Source organism: Squalius cephalus (assembly GCF_949319135.1).
Source record: "Squalius cephalus genome assembly, chromosome: 17".
In the NCBI taxonomy this organism is placed as follows: Eukaryota; Metazoa; Chordata; class Actinopteri; order Cypriniformes; family Leuciscidae; genus Squalius; species Squalius cephalus.
In genome coordinates, this window is record NC_137138.1 from 35,362,313 (window position 1) to 35,383,299 (window position 20,987).

At 39.0% G+C, this 20,987-nt stretch overlaps 1 protein-coding gene across 2 annotated transcripts in view; it reads right to left on the minus strand.

Moving 5' to 3' along the window:
• Positions 1–8,856: 8,856 nt before the first annotated feature.
• Positions 8,857–20,987, minus strand: part of fstl4 (follistatin-like 4) — a 233,319-nt gene continuing 221,188 nt past the window's right edge. For both annotated transcript variants that reach the window (XM_079847136.1, XM_079847135.1), the window contains 5 exons: positions 20,697–20,815; positions 19,758–19,907; positions 15,789–15,896; positions 13,657–13,766; positions 8,857–13,492 (listed from right to left, as the gene is read on the minus strand). In XM_079847136.1, the coding sequence (XP_079703262.1) occupies positions 12,790–13,492; positions 13,657–13,766; positions 15,789–15,896; positions 19,758–19,907; positions 20,697–20,815 (1,190 nt within the window). In that variant the 3' untranslated portion in view covers positions 8,857–12,789. The remainder of the gene's footprint in view (positions 13,493–13,656; positions 13,767–15,788; positions 15,897–19,757; positions 19,908–20,696; positions 20,816–20,987) is intronic.

Genomic DNA, 20,987 nt, shown 5'->3' on the forward strand with positions numbered 1-20,987 from the left:
AGATGCTGCGTTTTGAACCAGCTGTAGTTTGTTTATTAAGCATGCAGGGCAACCACCCAGTAGAGCATTACAATAATCTAGCCTTGAGGTCATGAACGCATTAACTATCTGTTCCACATTTTTCATTGAAAGCATATGGCGTAATTTAGATATATTTTTAAGATGGAAGAATGCGGTTTTACAGATACTAGAAACGTGGCTTTCAAATGAAAGATTGGTATCAAAGAGCACACCCAGGTTCCTAACCGACGGCAAAGACTTAACAGAGCAGCCATCAAGTGTTAGACAGTATTCTTGGCTATTTGTCCAATAATTAAAACTTTTTTTTTTCTGAGTTTAGTAGTAGAAAATTACTAGTCATTAAATTTTTTATGTCAACTATGCATTCCATTATTTTTGTGAATTGGTATGTTGCATCAGGAAGCAAATAAATAGCTGAGTATCATCAGCGTAACAGTGAAAAATTATGCCATGCTTCCTAATGATATCTCCTAATGGTAGCATGTGCAGAGTGAACAGCAGCGGTCCTAGTACTGAGCCTTGTGGTACACCATACTGAACTTGTGAACGATAAGACATCTCTTCATTTACTGCAACAAACTGATAAATCAGATAAGTATGATTTAAACCATGCTAGTGCAATTCCACTAATGCCAACATAATTTTCGAGTCTATTTAAAAGAATGTTGTGGTCAATAGTGTCAAATGCAGCACTAAGATCGAGTAACACTAATAGAGAGATACAACCACGATCGTATGATTAAGAGCAAATCATTTGTAACTCTAATGAGAGCAGTCTCAGTGCTGTGGTACGATCTAAATCCTGGGTAACACTTTAGTTTAGGGTCTAATTCTCACTATGAACTGGTTGCTCATTAGCATGCACATTACTAGAATATTGGATGCTTAATAGTACTTATAAAGCACATATTAATGCCTTATTCTGCATGACCATATTCTACATCCCTTAATCCTAATACCTAAACTTAACAACTATCCTACTAGCTATTAATAAGCAGTAATTAGTAGTTTAAGGCAAAAGTCATAGTGAATTGATAGTTAATATGGAAAATTGTACCCTAATCTAAAGTGTGACCAAATCCTGACTGGAAATCCTTGCTGATTCCATTTCTCTCCAGGAAAAAGCATAAAACAGACTTGCTTGGTTAGAATTGTTCAATTTGTTGGAGAATTGTTCAATTTTCATGCTCTACGCCGTCAAATGTGCTGTGAATCTACAGTATATCCCAAATGCTATCCACACTAAGTACATGCAGTGTATGGTGTTGATGCTTTTTATGCTTATAGTGCAAATGGTGACAGATACTATTTGCAAATAAGTGTTGACTCAGCATATGGATCTGACTCAACATATTCAATGTATATGATTATATTTATTAAAATCATGAAAGGATGCTGCCTAATTGGGACCTTTCCTGTCCCTGTCCCTGTCCCTGTCCCTAAAGCCCCCCCAACCATATTAAACTTGCTGATCAGTAAGGGGTGTTCTCCACAGTTTTTGAGAGTGGTAAAACAATATATAATATGCGTCACAGTCTATGACCAGCCTTTCTGATAAACTCAAGAACACTATAAATATTTTCTTCATTTTTATTAAAGTAAACACCTCTCCAAGCTAATATTACACGTGAAAAGGGAGAAGCATGGGGTCAGAAAAAAGCAGATTCGAATTTGTGTCGGTCGTGTCAAAAGTTTAATCCGCAGTACTTACAGGACTCTCCACATCACTGATACTGGTTTTGATTGGGTTTCTTTTGTAATATGGTGGGAAAGTTAGTGTAAATATTTTGCCAACAGTACATAATAGACACTCTTCATTGTTGCTTCTAGTTGTGATACTTTCAGTCATTTTGACTTAATTCTGAACAGGATCTCTTTGCTCATCGATTATATTGTGATGTGACTGTCCTAGTTTCAGCATGAATAAATTGTGGTTTATTTGATTCTCGTTGCTTTTGTATCAGTTATTTGTTTTGAAATGCTATTTTTTTCTGTTGTATCTAAAATGATGGGTAAAAACTGCACGCTATTGATAATTAGTTAATCATTAGTAAACAGTTAATTCATCATTTATAAAGCATTAATAGACATTAATAAGCAGTTTATAAATACAGCTATAAATGCTTTATTCTTGATTCATAAGCATATCTATAATGTGTTTAATAATTGTATTTTCATACTTTATTAATGGTCAATTTATCATTTCTAAATGAAGTATTGCTTTATTTAAAAAAACAGTTATTTAGGAGTTGTCAGTGGTTCATAAGATCACTTAGAAAGTGTGAGTAAATGATTAATAAACTAAATGTACATTCATACATCTTATTATTCAGACATATAGTAATAGTTACTTAGTGTGTTAATAATTGCTTTATTAACATGTATTTCTACTGTAATTCAGGGTTAATTCAGGTAGTTATAAAGCATTTAGTAGTGGTCAGTGAACTATTTTTGTGAGCTCATCTAAAGTGAGGACTAGTAAAGCATTTATAAAGGAGATTTAAAGACTCAGTTATCTTCTAAACAGAAAAAGGAAACAAACACAACAGTGATACAGAACATATTTAATAGCCTTTAAATCTCCTTTATAAACGCTTTACAAGGCATAACTAGTCCTCAGTTATGCAGTTATTATGAAGTGTTACCAAATGATTTTATGATGCTGTTTGATTGCTTATATGTTGAGTGTTGATTACCAGAGAATCACAGCACAAACCATTTGCACATCTGCAGTTGAGTTGGAGATCTCTGCATAAATCCATCACTGCCAGAATCCAGCAGAAGACTTCGAGCTGTAGATAGATCACACATCTCAGAGACAGTCCTCGTTCTCTCAAGCTTACAGTCTCGTGAGGCTGGCAGATGTGTGCTTTCAAAGAACACATGATTCACAACTGTGAATGACATGGCAAATAAAACCAGTTCCCTCATGTCAGCTGGCATGGTTCACTCAGGGAACTGAAACTCCCTGATCTCAAAGGAAGGATCCGTCTGGCCTTCAAGAAACATCCACATGTGAAGGAATCCATTGAAAACGAACAGGGTTTCCCAAAATGAGGGTTTGCAAACCCCTGGGTGTTCATAAGGGAACTGCAGGGGGTTTGTGAGTTGATGAAAAGCTAGTTAAATCAAATATAAAATGAAAATAGATGACTAAAAAAAAATTGCGATTCACTTTATTTATGCATTTGCATAATTTCCAAAATGTATGAGGGCAGAAACAGAATTTCACCAGTATTCCCAAATAAATGGAAGAGGATTTGAAATGTTAGAAGCTCAATGAATTTAAGATATAAATATTGGTAACTTAATTATAAAAATAATATTATTTTATGATCAAATATTCTGTAAATTACAACAGTAATATATTTATGTCTTCATTTTTATAATTGGAGTTAATAATAATCGAATCGAATCAAATGAGTTAAAAATCATCATAAATGACAAAATAATTGTAATATAATTTTTTGGAAAAAAAAAATTATGCAAAAAAAAAAAAGTTGTGCAAACCTAAATATAGATAAATAATATACTATTAGAAATAAATAACATAAAACAATCGATATAAAACATTTACTGAAAAATAAATATTTTATCTGTTTACCTGCATGTCTTTTAGGGAGGACCACAAGTGTCTCGGAAATAATAATACAACATTTAATTAATTAATAACTAATTGTACATAAAAAAATAGGCATTAATAAATTTGCTTATAAACAAAATATGTCAGTAAATTCAGTTTAAATGCTGCACAACAAACACCATAATGTATAAACACAGTACAGAATACATCATTTTTTTTCAGTCAATGTGCTTAACAACTGAAAATTACAATAAAGTCTGGCTGCAGACTTGCACTTGCACTCTCAGACCTGCATGCTCAGACACCAGCGCTTCCTCTACCTGTGACGTCACTTGCAATCGACACAAATTAAACCGGAAATATGTTTCCAGCAGTAAATATTATGTTATATTATTTATTTTTTCAGGAAATTAAAAAAAAAAAAGGCATATTTTTTGAGTTATTAAACATTGTATTGTTAAAGTTGGTATTATACCTTATATTGCTATAATATACTGTTGTGTACCAACATTTACACAACATTTCCAACATTTCGGAGATACTAGATTTATGACTTGGGAGCAGGGAGATACGAGGTTACGCTGTCATTGATAAGAATGGTACGGACACAGACTTCGCTGCTGCCGGCAGTGTTCATCAAAGTCTGCGGTTGCGTTGAGCCTTTTGACAAGAGATGAGGCTTTAAGAGCTATTCAAATCTAATGATTGTGGTTACATACATCTTTCTAAACTCCATTTTAAACATTTAAGAGATATGAGTGATGCAATACCAAAATAGGCTATACTAGGCTGTCTAATAGGCGGAAATTAGCCTAATCTAAAACTTACCTTCGTGGCTCACAGGCTTCCTTCTGCACCGAAGCATTACAGCTATCGATTTTTAACAAAACATGCCTACGCAAATGTATCTAACCTAACTATTTTCACTCGTTATTGTCTAAAAAACATGCAGAATTATCCAAAGATAGGCTTACTTGTCGCCAGTAACTTAGGCAGACCTTTTTTCTCCCATAAATTAAAACCTTGCTACTTGGGGTATTTTACATGCACAATGCCAACTTCGAGTCAGTAAAATAATAATAAAAACAATCATTTAATGCTGGTATACAGAACATTTAATTCAAGTATTATATAAGATACCTTTTTAAAACTTCAATGCACGCGTGTAATAAGTAGACATTTAAAATACATCAATAACTGATATCATAGTTTAACACAGATAAAATCAGAGTTAAGGCTTGCTTTACGTGTTGCTCGACGAGGACTTCTTAATCTTGAGGAGACAAAATGCCGCGGAGGCTCCCGCCGCGGAGTGAAGAAGAGGTGGAGTTACGAGGATTCTCAGACAGTTGAAGTGTCCAATGGAGTTAAGAGATTTGCTCTCTAGCTATTTTCAACACTTTAGATTGGTTAATAATTTGTGAAAATAAAAGAACCACGTGGGGACTGACCAATAGCATCGATTTGAGAAAAAATATGAAATTGACAAACTTTGGACATACGAGGTTTCCGCCCGACAGCGACGATATATATTTATTTATATGTATATACTTACAGAAACATTTTTTTAACGACACTGGGAGCTGTTCTCAGTCCGACACAAACCACACTATGCGTCGATTGCAAGTGACGTCACTTGCAGAGGAAGCGCTGGTGTCTGAGCGTGCAGGTCTGAGAGTGCAAGTCTGGGAGTGCAAGTGCAGGTCTGCAGCCTGACCCTTCTCGAAAATTAGGCTTTATTTTCTTTTTGTGCATTTATAAAGACTTTTTGCTGAAAAGCAAAATATTCTGAGAGTAATCCGATGTCTATCGCTCACCTTTTTTAGTAAATTTTTTCAGCTAATCAACTCTCTGTGCTCACGATCAATAGCCTCTCTCTCTAAGCTAGGCAGAATAAAGCAAGAGTAGCTCGTATGGATTTATTCTCAGAGATTCTGGTGACTCCTCCTGCAGTGACAGTGATGGACGGCCTATTGACAGCATCTTTCACTGGCAAGTTGTTGCGAATAATTGCAACAGATAGAAGAGAGTGTAGAACACTAAAGCATATAGATTAAGTTGAGCTGGAGTAAAGGAAGGCATCATGTGGTCTTATCTTAACTTGACCACCAGGACCATGGAGAGAGATTTATGAAGGTTATCAATGCTGACCTCTGTGTAGAAGCCATTCATCAGTCAAGATGCTCAGATAATCACTGCCAGAGGGATCTCCATCATTAAGTGTAATGACACTGGAATTAAACATCTATTACAACTCAGCCTGAACAATAACGACACACCAGTTTCACTTGAAAGGGCCTCACAACACTTGGGCAAAAATGCCACTAAAATGAATAAAAAGGCCCCAAAAAGCCAAGATATGGGGCTGAAATATCTCAGTATAAGTTCTTGTTTTTAAAATTTATAAGCAATACTACACAAGCAAGAGTGCTGTTTTTCCAGAATATCAGCAGCACATTTGCAAATGTAATATTGATTTTATTCAACAGTTCAGTAAACACGTAGTCAATTATTAGGTGGCTTACATTTTAGACTCAAAATTGATTGTTTTTGTTCTATTTTGCCAAGGAAAATAGTTCCAGACGGTAGATCCACTGCGCATCTTCAAACAACAGTTTCAGTTTCATTACTGAATGAACGTATTGGTCTTTGAATGATTCAACGACTCACTCATAAAGACAGTCACTTACTTTGTCCCTGAATGAATCAGTCATTTTGAACGAATCGCTTGAGAGACTGATTGTCTGATTGTCTATTTAAATGGAGAAAAATCGATCATAACTCCAGTAAACTATGGAGTGCCGCAGGGATCTGTGTTAGGCCCTCTATTATTCTCAATATATATGCTGCCACTTGGAAATATTATAAGGAAACATGGAATTAGTTTCCACTGTTATGCTGATGACACTCAAATATATATTTCATCACGGCCGGATGAAAACACTAAATTATCCAAAATGACAGAGTGTGTTAAAGATATAAAAGATTGGATGACGCGCAATTTTCTTTTATTAAATCCAGACAAGACAGAGGTACTAATCATCGGTTCAAAAAACCACCCACAAAACCTCTCACAATACAACTTTAACATAGTAGGATGTCCTGTTACTTCATCCTCTACAGTAAAAGACCTGGGTGTTATACTTGACTGCAACCTGTCTTTTGAAAATCATATTTCATATGTTACAAGAACAGCCTTTTTCCACCTTAGAAACATTGCTAAGCTACGTAACATGCTATCTGTTTCTGATGCAGAAAAGTTAGTTCATGCATTCATGACCTCGAGACTAGATTACTGTAATGCTTTATTAGCCGGTTGTCCTGCATCCTTAATAAACAAGATACAGTTAGTCCAAAATGCCGCCGCTAGAGTTCTTACTAGATCAAGAAAATATGATCATATAACACCTATTTTATCATCACTACATTGGTTACCTATAAAGTTCCGTATTAATTACAAGGAGGAGGAGCCCCCGACTGGCCCCCGACTGAGCCTGGGTTCTCCCAAGGTTTTTTTTCTACATTAGGTCCTGATGGAGTTTTTCGGTTCCTTGCCACTGTTGCCTTTGGCTTGCTCAGTTGGGGATATTTGGGGATATTTAATTTAATTAATCAATCAACGATACTATTGATCAGCATTACCAAACGTGGATGTTCCACTAGAAACAAACATTGATGTATTATTTTAATTTAATACTGTGAAGCTGCTTTGATACAATCTGTATTGTGAAAAGCGCTATATAAATAAACTTGACTTGACTTGACTGATTCAGCGACTCTGAATCGCGTTCTGACCTCGTACGTGCAAAATAATCTCCAATCCGCATTCACACAGCGCATATACTGGTAATTTACTGGTAAAGTTACAACTTCCCTTACTGGTAGATTGCCGGAACCGATTTACTGGTATATTCACACATGTTCACACATGATCTGTTACTGGTAATTTACCAGTAAAGACTGTATGTGTGAAAGGGGCAACTGATTTGCCGCCACCTACTGGCGGTTTTAGTGTCATTTCATTTTAGCTGAGAGAGAGTGACGAAGATTCAATGCTGTTTTTGTTTTCGGTCATGATTGTAAGAAAGAGATAGAATGCGTTTATAAATTAAAGGGATACTTCACCGATTAGCATTAGGCTTTGTATCAGTAGAAACCCGGTAGTATTTTCGAACGACCGTGCTTCCCTCCCTCATGTCCCCTTCTGTATTGTGTGTCTGGAAAAAAACCTCAGATGATGCAAAGATCGTCATTTAGCTCATCAGAGGCTCTTTTGTCCAGAGGCGAGAGACTCCAGCCAGCAGGAGGAGCTCGTCCCGCATGTCCTCAACCCGCCCATAGGGGGATCTCACCATAAAACGGCGTCCTCTCAGTTTCGAGTCGACTAGTAGCCTAGCTGTATCATTTCTCCCGACACTGCCCTCTGTAACCGGTAGGCGTGGCTTGGGAGTGTCCTCGTAGGGCAGCGAAGCAAGTGCATTCTGGGAGTTGTTGTCTTTCATCCACATGAGCCAAAAATACATTGTCTGGCTTTTCTCAGTCTAGAAGGCACCAACTTCTACAATAATTTCACATTTCTACTACATAAATGAGCCAATTTAAATACACATTCATCTTTCCAGCGGTGAAATACCCCTTTAAGACAATTAAAAGTGTTAAATATAACATAAATAATAAAGTAACTGAAGTCCCACTGCATACAATATGTCTTATTTTGTTATTGGAGGGCCGCCAACTGTTTCTTTGAATCACAAAGACCGCCCCAACACACCAGTGACCCTCTAAAAGAAGCCCACCTGTGATTTACAACCAAAATACCTTGGACTCGTTTCACTTTTTAGGATCATTGTTGGGAACGGTGTCTAAAAATGTGTGGGACCATCATGGGCGACTAGTTCCTTCCAATATTTCGATTACGGTTTGATTCTTAAACGTATGACCTTAATAAATATACTTACAGTATTATTGTTCCTGACTCTAACTCTAAAGTTACTGTTAAAGTTAAAAACTCTTAAGAGCCACAATATTTCAACCCGTCACCGCAAGTTCACTCAGTAGATAGATGAGTAAATGGTATTGTATCACTCCATTTCAGCGTGCCTTTTAATAATCACAAAATAGACTTGATATTTTTGGTTTAGTCACAGCATATTGCAGGGTTGGACAAAGACGAATTCTGTGTAAAGCATTTTAGAAGAAACATGAGAGAAAGCATGATACGATAAAGCCACATACTGCGAAACGTTTCGGGTCTCATCTTTTATTGTAAAACTGGAAGAAATATATATCCCAGGCAACACTATATTACATTATACAATAAAAGTTTCTATACAACCAATGCTAATAAATCACTTGGGTGTACCGGGACCTCAGGAATCGGATTTGTTTTAATGTTTGTTACAGATACTTAGTTCACTAAAATTATGACCATGACATTTCAACTTGGTTCTACATCCCATGAAGCACATCTGTGAATTAAGTAAAGCCACTATCTTTTCGAAAAGTGTAACATTTCACAATTTTACAGCAAATCAACACACACACACATGAACAGAACATGGTGCCGCTGGACCACGAGACAAGCTGAGAACGAGACGAGAACTTTGCTGGTGTGGTCAGTTACACGACATACAGAGACAGAAATCAATCAATCAAATCATCAAAAAACAATAGTAGCAATTACTGGGTTGCAAAACGTCAACATTTCAACAGTTATTGCCTTAATGCTGAAAACTGTGTTGCATAGAGATATAGATTAACCAGCACAAAGACAGCTAAAAGACTGTTAAAGGTTATTTAAATAAAGAAATACGTACATGAAAATAAATCATTTCTCGTCATTGAGTTTAGGCCCTTGGCATTTTGTCGTGATTGAAATGTAAATGTTGAGAGAGTGTTTGGTGTAATAGTGTGAATTTAATGTCTATATGTGAGTCAAACTGAAGAACAAGTGGTGCTAACATACACACTTAAGGACCGGGTTTTATTCGCCATACAAAATGTACTTTGGGAGAAACAAATCTTACACATACACAGAATCAAGCAATAAAAGCCAGAGCAAATACACCACATAAACAGTTTCATTCTTATTATCTGATGCTCGTGACAGCTCAACTTTATAAGGAAATGCCATTTAATTTGAAAAAAAAAAAAATGCACTTAATTATCAGAATATACTCATGGATTATATAACTGAATATCTGATAAATAAAAAAATCAAAATGAAAAAGATTATAACCAAACAAATAAAGCCTTTGGTTCTTGACCTACTGATTGGCAACACATTTCATGAGCTTCAGCTCTTAATAAAGGTTTTCATGACACACATAAACAGGTTGAGGCCGTGAAGAGGTCTATAACACACTGAGGAAACAAATGTACATGATGAGGACAAGAACAGGCTGAAACAGTCTAGGGACAATAGAGTGTAATGAAGACAAATGGAGGAGGACTTAAATGTGACTCAATGAGGCACAAGATGCTTCATTTCTGCCTCGTTGGCAAAAGTCAGGCTGGAATTTCAGTGCTAAAAAGAACCGTGAACACACACACACACACACACACACACACACACACACACACACACACACACACACAATGCAGATATTTTAAAAGAATGGCATATTCTATGTGCAGGACATACTGTATCATTTCTCTTGGGACAAACTCATATTTTGTTCAAGCCATTTCCCTCATAGATTGGACACACAATGTTCACACTGCTCTAACTATTCTCTTACAAGAACATTACAATGTCTGTGACTCTGGTTTGTGAAGGACACAAACTCCAATCACTCGAAAGTTAATATACGAGGAGCACATTTATTGAATGATTGTTAGCCCACTGAGTTTAATTAGGTTTGGTTGGGCCTTAAATTGATCATATCTGTGTCCAATGTGATGCTCGTTGAGGTCTAACCATCTGGCTTTCTAAAGTAATAGTGTAGTCATGCATATCTTTCTGAGCCTGAAAGCACACACTGAATTGCCAATTTAGCCATTTTGTCTGAAACAGGGTGATTTAAAGCTGCGCCAGTGGTCGTCTCAGTAGTGATGATGTGTGTTCAGTGCAACAGTGCTCTAATTTGCTTCATGTGTGTTAAATGTGCAGCATGTTTTACTGTTGACTTCCAAAAATCTGATGAGCCAGACGAAATGCTGTTTTTTTATTACAAATAACACAGTGGAACTCATAGCCTAACTCTATTCGACAAAAATATACTTTACTTTCATTGTTACTCTCCATTCTATTCTGCAACTGTGTGTTTGAATGTAATATATGAATGTAGGAATACTTTAACGTAACTAAAGATTGCTCTGGACTATGGGTGGCATGTGTTCGGACAGAATTATATGGAAGCTTGTTTCTGCCACAGAATAAAGTCCTAATTATCTTTTTATATTACAATTCTGACTCTTTTTTTTTTTTTTTTTTGTAATCTAAACTCGCAAGTGCGAGAAAAAGTCAATATTGAGCTGACTTTTTTCCTCAGAATTGCAAGTATATATCTCGCAATTCCTACTTAATAATGCAGAAGCTATAAAGGCCATCCGAAACAAACAGCGTCAGCTTCTGTGTCTTCAGTAAGTGCTCCGTGTTACTGTGACCTTGTCTTTTTGGAGTTGATTTGGAGGAAGTTTGGCCAGGCAGAAGTGGACTTGTTTGCCCCTCAGGAGCATAGACTGTACAAAAAACATGGACGTAGTGTGTGTGTGACGTCACCCGTTGGTTTCTAAAGAGCATTTCTGAAGCCCAAAATGGGCCGTCGCCATCTTGGCCGCACGTCACTCCCGGATAAGCGAAAATGCGCAGCGAGCCGGATTAGCTGAGGTGACGTGACGCTAACAGACAGCAGACAAACAGCTAGTAGTGACATCAGCGGCAGTCCACCTGTCACTCAAGTGGCCACGCCCCTAATTATGCAGAACTTTAAGGCTTAATATCATTTAAACGGATGAGTTATAAAAAAAATTCACCCCCCCTCACAGTCGTTATGAAGGGCAAAATTAGCTATATAGACCAAAACCACTTTTAGTACCAGACTGTAAATTTTCATTTCATTACTGTCCTCCATTTCAGTTGGGTTGACTGTTTTGTTGAATTGTTGAGGCTATCACTATGGCTCTATAGCTTACGATGCGCTTGACCTTCCTTCGTCTCTAGTCATAAGGGCCCGTTCTACTAGGAGTATGCCGGCCTCTAAGGCTTCATTGCCAGGAGTTCCCTTCATCATGTGTCGGCCCAGATCCGGCCCACATCTGGTACGCGTTGAATCCACATGTACCAGATGTGGCCCGTATCTGGGCTGACACTATTGCTGTCTGGGATCAGCCTGGATTTGGACTGCAGTGGGTGTTAACGTTCCCATAGCGTCAACAATCTGACGAAGCGTTGAGTTCCCTCGAAAGGGAAAGTCTCAGTTACAACTGTAACTCTGGTTCCCTGAAAAGGGAATGAGACTCTGTGCTGCCTTGCCATACTTCCCACATGCCTGTGAGTGACTTATTTCAGCCAATCAGAAGCTGTCGCTGTTTGTTTCAGGTATCCTTTATAGCTTCCGCGGTACGCCGCCATGTGTCACGGGGGGATGTTGCACCAATGAGATTAAAATGAGTCAACACATGCTTTAGATGGCTTACAAAGAGGAAAATGCTAAATGTTACTCTGACAAGTTTATTATTAAGTGTTGTACTAATAATACTAAAAAACAAACAGACAATAAGCTGTTGAAACGTGAAGCCAGAAACACTGGGACGATGCAAACAACACAATCTTCTACACTGACATAAACAGACGTGACACTGATGGACACATTTCCTGCAGTAAATGTATATCACAAGTGAACACAATGAAAAAAGGAAAACACTGAAAAACTTTAAAAAGCATTGTGCATAGTTCAGTCATCACCTAACCTCCTTAACACTATTTCTGCTAACAAGGAAGTGCAAAAAATGTACATCTCTCATTAAATTAGCTCACTGTTGCACTGAAGGGTGTTTTCATTCGTTCCGTTGTTCTATAAGGTTTGTTGAATATGTGTGCATGTGTGTGTACTTATACAGAAACCCGTGTTCGTTTAACTCACTACTAGGGTCAAGTCCATTGGCATCCCTTAAAGGTTTTCCAGAGCTTTGGCCCAGTCGGCCGACGCAATCCTCTGCAGAACCGGCCCGCGGTACACCACTCATACCTCACCCACCCACACCACTGTGTTCCCTCTCTTGACCTCTGACACCTCACAGTGAGGGCTGCTCTGTTTGCCGTCCAGAACGAACAGGGACTCGGTCGACGACGTGACCAAGTAGCGTCCAAACACCCCGCTGGAGACCACCACCCTATTGGCGTCTCCCCAAGGCCAGCTGGTGGCTGGAATCGGATCCTTGACATTCTGAAGGGCTTTTTCTCTTCCCGTCGCCAGGTCAGAGAAAACCAGCTCCGAGCCCTGAGCCGAAGAGGTCACGACCACGTACTGGTTGGCCTCCGTGAAGGAAGGCTGAAACTCCAAGTCTGCGAGGGGAATCGAGACATCCACTTCATGGCTTATCTGCAGCTCACCGCTGAAGGAGATGGTCTGGACTTGGAGCTTGCCACGCCGTTTATCCACGGAGACGACGAAACGCCCGTCTGGAGAGACGAACGGCCGGCCGTGGATGTTGGGATTGGGTCCAATGACTGTGTCGCTTACGCTGTCAACGAGAAGCTGCGAGCTCGGAGATGAACTGTTCTCGACTTGGCACTCGATAAAATAGTAGCCGCTTAAGTGAGTGTAGGCCATGCTGGCTGGAATACAGCTGTAGTTCTTCAGACTGATGGTCTTGACGAGACGGAGGGTCTCAAGGTCGATTTTATGCACCGCAGGCTCCCATTTTAAGTAGACAAAGCCAAACCTAAGATGACAATTGTCAAAGACAGGTTAATGATCTTTCTGGTGATTTATTAAGTGCTGCCCTGTTAATTACAACCATCATTTACGCACTTCCAAATTTTGGAAGAATTATGTTGAAAATCTGACAGAGGTCATGCACGCTGAGCAGTGACGATCGTTTCCTACCTTACGTGGGTGATAATGAGGTTGGTGGGAGGAATGTAGAAATCCTCCACTCTTTCAAACGGAGTGTGAACGATCTGACGCTGCTCCACCGCGCTCGCAGAAGTGATCACCTCAAAAGTGGAAACAAGAGAAAGTAATATTACAATCGTGTAGAGTGTCTTAAATCTGACAGGATAAGCAAAGATCTTAAAAGAATAAATAACACATTTGTTGTAATATAACAAATGAAATAATCTATGAAAACAGCGTGCTTTCAGTCTGTGCAATGAATGATACTCGCTTTGATATTTTATTATATAATGACAAGACATTATATGAATTTACTCTAAATAGTGGTGCAAACCTGTCCTAGATGAGTGTTTAATCATGCTTATGGTGTTTTCCCTGATCCCTTTACAGGTAATCATCATGTATAATACGGAAACAGATTAATTTAAAACATAGCAACTCCTCTAATCAATATTCAATCATATTGTTTGCCAAATTAATTCATCTGTTAGAAAAATGGTAACACTTTAGTTTAGGGTCCAATTCTCACTTTGAACTAGTTGCTTATTAGCATGCATTCAGTTGTAATTATTCAACCCCCATCGCGAATCAGGTTTACTGACAAAATTTACAGACTTTTAGTAGTTTGCAGTGAACAAATCAAACAAAAGTAATTGAAGTAGCTCAACACAACAAATGTTTCAAGTGGTTTCCCCAAAGTCAACTGAAAATGCAACATTTAATGACTTCTATAGTCTCAAAATTATTCAAGTTGCCTGACGTGTTTCCCCCCCTCAGGATAGTTTTTGTTTTATTCTTTACTAATTAAAAGCCCTTAATCTCTGTCAAATTGAGTCCTCGCCTCATCCCTTCACCCCAACCCTGACAATATCTGCAAGTGCAGCTCTTCAAAACTACTTTAAAGTACACAACGAGTGCACATTCAATACAATTAAGCACACTTTAATTTCACAAGGGTATAAAACCAAGCCATTCATCACGCCATATTTGTATTTATATGTCATAGGATATTTAGCAGCTTAGTTCACAAGGATTATTCTGAAACCGCTTGGAAACTATGCCTCTAGAAAAAATCAGTGTTTGGCTTGTTAATAAGTGGCCAGCGCAGCTGATTATGAATGCAAACTATGAGTTGTTGGTTTGTGCATCAGTGTGATGAGAGCAGGCTCAGAGCCAAGTGCACACATGCGGCTGTATTTCCCCTCACTCTCTTCAGCCCTAATTTGTTTAATCTAATGAGCTGACAAGCAGGTTCAGATGTTTGACTAAGAATATTGAGCCATTTAAAAAAATGGGTTTGATATTTCACCTCTCAAGCTGAGCACTGCCTCCGGGCCCGACAAATTGCCCATGCCCGGGTCAATTGCACGCATTCAAAATGAGTTGAATATTATCAAGCCATTTATTTGTGGTGTGAATCCATATCCCCTGCAGCCGATTATACAGCTTCCCGTTAAAAGTGCTCTTTAGCATTTCTGAGTGATTCATAGCAAACGCCTTCATTATTCTGCGTGGCTGGCGCTCTGTGGGCATGCTGAACAAGCAAATACACCTGAGGACTTTCCCACTATTTAATACAATGTGAATTATTCATGTGTATGGGGACTGGAAATACAAATTGTTTGTTAAATAAAAAGACTTTCATTTGCTCTGTCTTTGAGGCTGTGTGTTTCTCAGACGTGTGCTTTGACACGAGGACAGTGATGATCAAACCCGGCAGAGAATAAAGTGGGAACCAGGCAAAAATCTTACACATAACGTAGAAAGCGTCTCATTTGCACACAGTTCTAGTGAGGAGGCCTACCTGGCAGGGAACTGAAATTAATGAGCGTGCACACATGCAATTAAACAAGCTGCGATTGGTGCAGAAATGTATGTCAAACAAAGACTGCCACACATTTACACCTTACGTTCAAAAATACAGGCTGTGTTCAAAAATACAGACTGTGTTCAAAAATACAGGCTGTTAGCAGATAAACAGCCTCTCAAACCCCACTGATTGAACTCTCAGGCTAAAAAACATCATGGCGTGACGAATGTGTGAGCTTTTTAATTTGCTTGAGAGTCTTTAAGATCTCTAAGATCTTAACAGGGTGTAACATGACTCTTGACTCGAAGCTCACCTGTAGCGTAGAGTGGGACTTCAGCAGGTCTCCCCAGCTCAAGACCCACAGCTGATCGTGAGATTTGTCGTAGAAGAGTTTGACGGGCATGGCATCTGTTTCCACGGCCTGTCATTCCAACAGAGAGAGAGAGGGACATTCATTCACTCGCTTGTCAAGAGCAACTGCGATGAGTGAAGCAATTTAGTTTGGCAAGTGACCTAATAAAGGACGTGGTTTTAGTACCAACACTTTCAGAATAAATGTAAGCTCCAAATGAAGCTGAAGCAGAACCAAATCTCTCCATGGCCCTGTTTACAGCTGGTGTAAAGATGTGTTCTGGTCGATTGGATCACAAGTAGACGAGCGAGACACATTCCCGTTTACACCTGGTGTTTTAATCCCTCTCTTCTGTCCACTTTCAACCACTTCTGTCCTGATTTGTTCAGAGGAGGGTCTATGAGCGGGTAAATGTGTGGGGACGAAATAAGCTCACGCAATTTACATGAGAATGCGGAAGAAAAACATACGGAGAGCATCAGCTTCAGTTTCTGCTCTGACAGACGCAAGACCAGCCGAACGCTGTGAGTGTGTGTTAGAAATCAGGAACGGTGAGAGAACATTGAGCTTTACGTTTTCTCTTCAAACCAAACTTGGGTCTCCAGCCGATAAAGTTTAAACCCTCCATGAAATGTCTCTTTCCATCATTTTTACGTATTAGGTCAGTAGCATTTTAATACCAGATGTAAACAGGGGCTCTAAGCACACAGGAGTGATCTTCCTTCCATCCATCCATCCATCCATCCATCCATCCATCCATCCATCCATCCATCCACCCACCCATCCACCCATCCACCCATCCATCCACCCATCCATCCATCCATCCACCCATCCACCCATCCATCCATCCATCCACCCATCCATCCACCCACCCATCCATCCACCCATCCATCCATCCACCCATCCATCCACCCATTGCTTTCCATTGTTCTCAGTAGCTGTGTATTATTGATTCTTCATCCATATAAGAAAAACATTCATTTATTGTGCAACACTGGACAAGAGAAAGAGTAAAATATGAGGAGAAAACATGATGTGATGAAAAATCTAGTTAAAATTCTCAGTTTATTCCCCTGAAACAGAGGAAACCAAGACTTTAGCTGAAGTCTCCTGCGTGTCAGATGTTATTTCTGTAAAAAAGACCCCAGAGATCTCACATGTGTCTCCTCTAAAGGTTCTAGAAATCAATTTAGTCTCCAATAGACATGTGCAGTATTACGATGTATAATGATAATGAACATGCATGGTACTGTTATCGTGGGTGCTTTAAAATACTGTGAATAAATCCTTATTATGAATTGCTTAAAATTCTTAGAATGCATTTTTTTAGAATACTTTTCCATCGACTGATTTAAAATTTACAACAGTGTATCACATTGGATCCTTCTGTGATACTTTTGTATCTTTTTTTAAAAGCGTGATGCTGGTCACTATTCACTGCCGTGAATTTTAATTCTCCTTTTGTAGTCCATAAAAAAGAAAGAAGGGCATAAGGCATTAGAACAACACCAGGGTGAGTAAACTTAATTTTCATCTTTAGTGTGAACTGTCCCTTTAAAGACTTAACAGGCTATTTATTTTCAAACATTTATACTTATTAAACATTTTAAAGAGGACTAAATCATGCCCTAGATAGATTGAGAATGTTCTGATTCTTTATTATTGTTCTTTATAGTGCTTTTGCACTTTAATCTGCTTGAAACATGCTTACTTTATTAAACATTTCTTTGTAATTTAAATTTAAGAGTTCTTTTTGTTATAAGAACTAAAAAGTTATTAGACTTGTTACGAGGACAACACTAAAGTTTTGTAACTTAATTCAATACTGTGATAAAAATGTAATCGATTATCGTGACATGAAAATTTGATACCGTCACAACTAGTCTGCAATCATGGATATAAGTCAGACATCTACATATGAACTCAAACCTTTCTTATCAATCTGGTTCACGATCAAATGATCCACATAGGTTTGACAGTTTTTACTGTATGTCAGCTAAAATCAATTTCACATTTGCACTCATGCTATTCAGGACAAAAACAGCACAACTATACCCAGACGGCAACATAACGTCGGCCCAGATCCGGGCCACATCCGGTACATGTGGGTTCAACGCGTACGAGATGTGGACCTGGTCCGACAATTAGGGCTGGTCCGAATACCATTTTTTGAGCTTCGAAGCTTCGATAGGAATTAACATCGAATATTCGAAGCTTCGGAGGGAGGGGGCTGAACATATTCTTCTCTCTAATAAAGGCAGGAATCTCTATGCGTCTGTCTGTTTGCATTTAGATTATTTATCTTGCATTTAGAACCGTTCATCCAATCAACTTCACGAGTGCAGTGTCACATTTGGTGCAATATAGACACGCGAGACGTGACACGTTCAGAATTAATAAACTTTTAATACAGAACAGCGCGAGCGGGAAGCGCGCGCGCCTCACGCGCAGGGCTCCGAGAACGGACACTGCACTAGTGATACAAAACACAGCCTAATATTTTTCTGAGTAACAAATAACTCTCAAATCAGAAATCAGCAGCACAGTAATTACTGACACAGTAAAGGGTAGGCTAATATATTGTTTCTATTCTATTTCCACAATGTCAAAGCAACGCAGCTTATAGCCTACAAGCTCAGGCATGCACTTCTGCCCATACAAACTCCGCTGTTCTGCGCTCTAAAATAAGAGTATTGTATTTCGCCCAAAAATGCTAACAAAATACCCGTGTGAGAGCGTGTTTTAGGCTATATCATGTTATAGCCAGATATGACGACGCTTACAGCACGCGTCACCGCAGATCAGCATCTATTCATCAAGCCAACGTGCAAACTATCGCAAATCAAAGTGAAAGTGGGTCGCAGATGCTTTAACACACAATCAACTTCATTAAAAGTAAAGAACCGAAATGATCTTACCAGGGCTGTTGCCGCTCTCTTATTGCGGTCTTTGATTTAGAAATTTTAGCTGACGATCAGTAAAATGCAGCTTATCTGTTGCTAGTGACGTGCACTCCATTACATCTGCCTATAGCGCGGGATTTGAAGTTCGGATTCATATCCGTTTTGCAAAAACACATTTATGTGTTCATTGTTCATATTGATAAATCAGAGAGAACTATCCGATCTGAGAAAACGCATGACAGCCCCATTCAAGCGCGAATGGGAACCGTTTCTAGGGGGATGCCAGGTGTGAAAAAAAACAAAAAAACATTTTAAACGAATATTCGAATGTCAAATTTGAAAATCGAATACCAACCCACCGAACGAATATTCGAATACTCGAATATTCTGGTACAGCCCTACCGACAATATGTTGCTGTCTGTGTATCATATGATATAAATTGCTCAACTATATCATGATATTAATATATGAGACAAATACTCACACAGGGTAGTGTTGGCTCATTCATGAACGATTCGTTCATTGCGCGTGTCACATGACAAATGATCCAAAGACTCGGAAGGTAAATTAATATTGTTAGGTAATTAATATGTTCCCTGTAAATTATCTTTGGCTGCATTATAATGATTTCTTAATTCAGGATATGATCAAGATTGCGTAGATTTTCGGGGAATCTGGCTGTTAAAAGCATACGATTTAAAGCCACTTAAATGAACGAAATGACTCGAATAAAGATTTGTTCATTTTGATGAACGTGATCGAACGAGAGAGTCAGTAAAATGATCCGAACTTCCCATCACTAATACAGGAGCATTTCTGCCCTGATACTTTGAATTTTAGGGTCATCACAATTGTATTCTATAGGCGTTGTTGTCTCCTAGACAGCAACATCGTGTCGGCAGAGATCCGGCCCACATCTGGGGCATGTTGATTCCACGCGTACCAGATGTGGGCCGGATCTGGGCCGACACTATCTTTCTGTCTGGATTGAGAGACAAGAAAGACTGAGGAAAAAGGCATCCTCACCTGGACGACTCTCTGCGCCTGCGTGTCGATCAGCAGAAGTCTGTTGTGAAGCGGCTGGGTCACGTACACGTACTTCTCCCTCACGCTGACCGCGGACGCCCAGACACACTCGTGTGGAGAGACGCCCGCGCTTCTGGGACACAGCTCGTCCTGCAGGGACAATATACATGTTTGCATTATAGAAATAAGAATGTTGGAGATGGAGAATTGTGAAAATACTGTTTCAGTGCAAACAATCTTTGTCATTAAAGGAGTAGTTCACTTCAGAATTAAAATTTCCTGATAATCTACTCTCCCCCTCGTCATCCAAGATGTTCATGTCTTTCTTTCTTCAGTGGAAAAGAAATGAAGGTTTTTGAGGAAAACACTCCAGGATGTTCCTCCATATAGTGTCTTCAATGGGGTCCAACGGGTCGAAGGTCCAGATGTGAGTTTCAGTGCAGCTTCAAAGTCTCGACACGATCCAGCCGAGGAATAAGAGTCTTATCTAGACAAACCAGCGGACATTTTATAACTAAATAAACATTTATATACTTTAAACCACAAATGCTGGTCTTGCACTAGCTGTGATGCGACACACATTACGTAATCAGGTTGAAAGATCACATGTGTTCTGGTCTATAAATGTAGAACCTGACATTTCATCCACGTGTTTACAAAGCCAACGTGCAAAGACTGAGTCAAAAGCCCAGCGGCCATTTTATAACAAAATACTTTTTAACCACAAATGGTTAAAATCGTCTGAATGGAGTGTTTTCCTCAAACACCTTCATTTCTTTTCGACTGAAAAAAAGAAAGACATGAACATCTTGGATGACAAAGGGGTGAGTAAATTATCAGGAAATTTTAATTCTAAACTGAACTACTCCTTTAACCGGGCGTTTATCAAAATACATTTTCTTATTTTTCCTATTGTTTTGGGGCTGGGCGAGGACTCACATCACTACCCAGAATCCTCTCTGTCCGCGTGATGCGTCTGCGAATCTCACAGTTGCCAGGCTGCAGTATAATGATGCCTTCGCTGGAGAAGACGTAGAACATGTTCCCCACACTGAGCCCTGCAACAACACACAGGTGCATCGATCACACACACCATTACTCGTCTTCTGAGAGAGAACAACACCAAACAGGGCTGAGAAAACCATTCCTAACAATCTGGCTGTCACACGGTTAGACGGCAGAGATTATTAAACCTCCTGCAACAGGTCTGTCACCAGGCGGCGAACACCA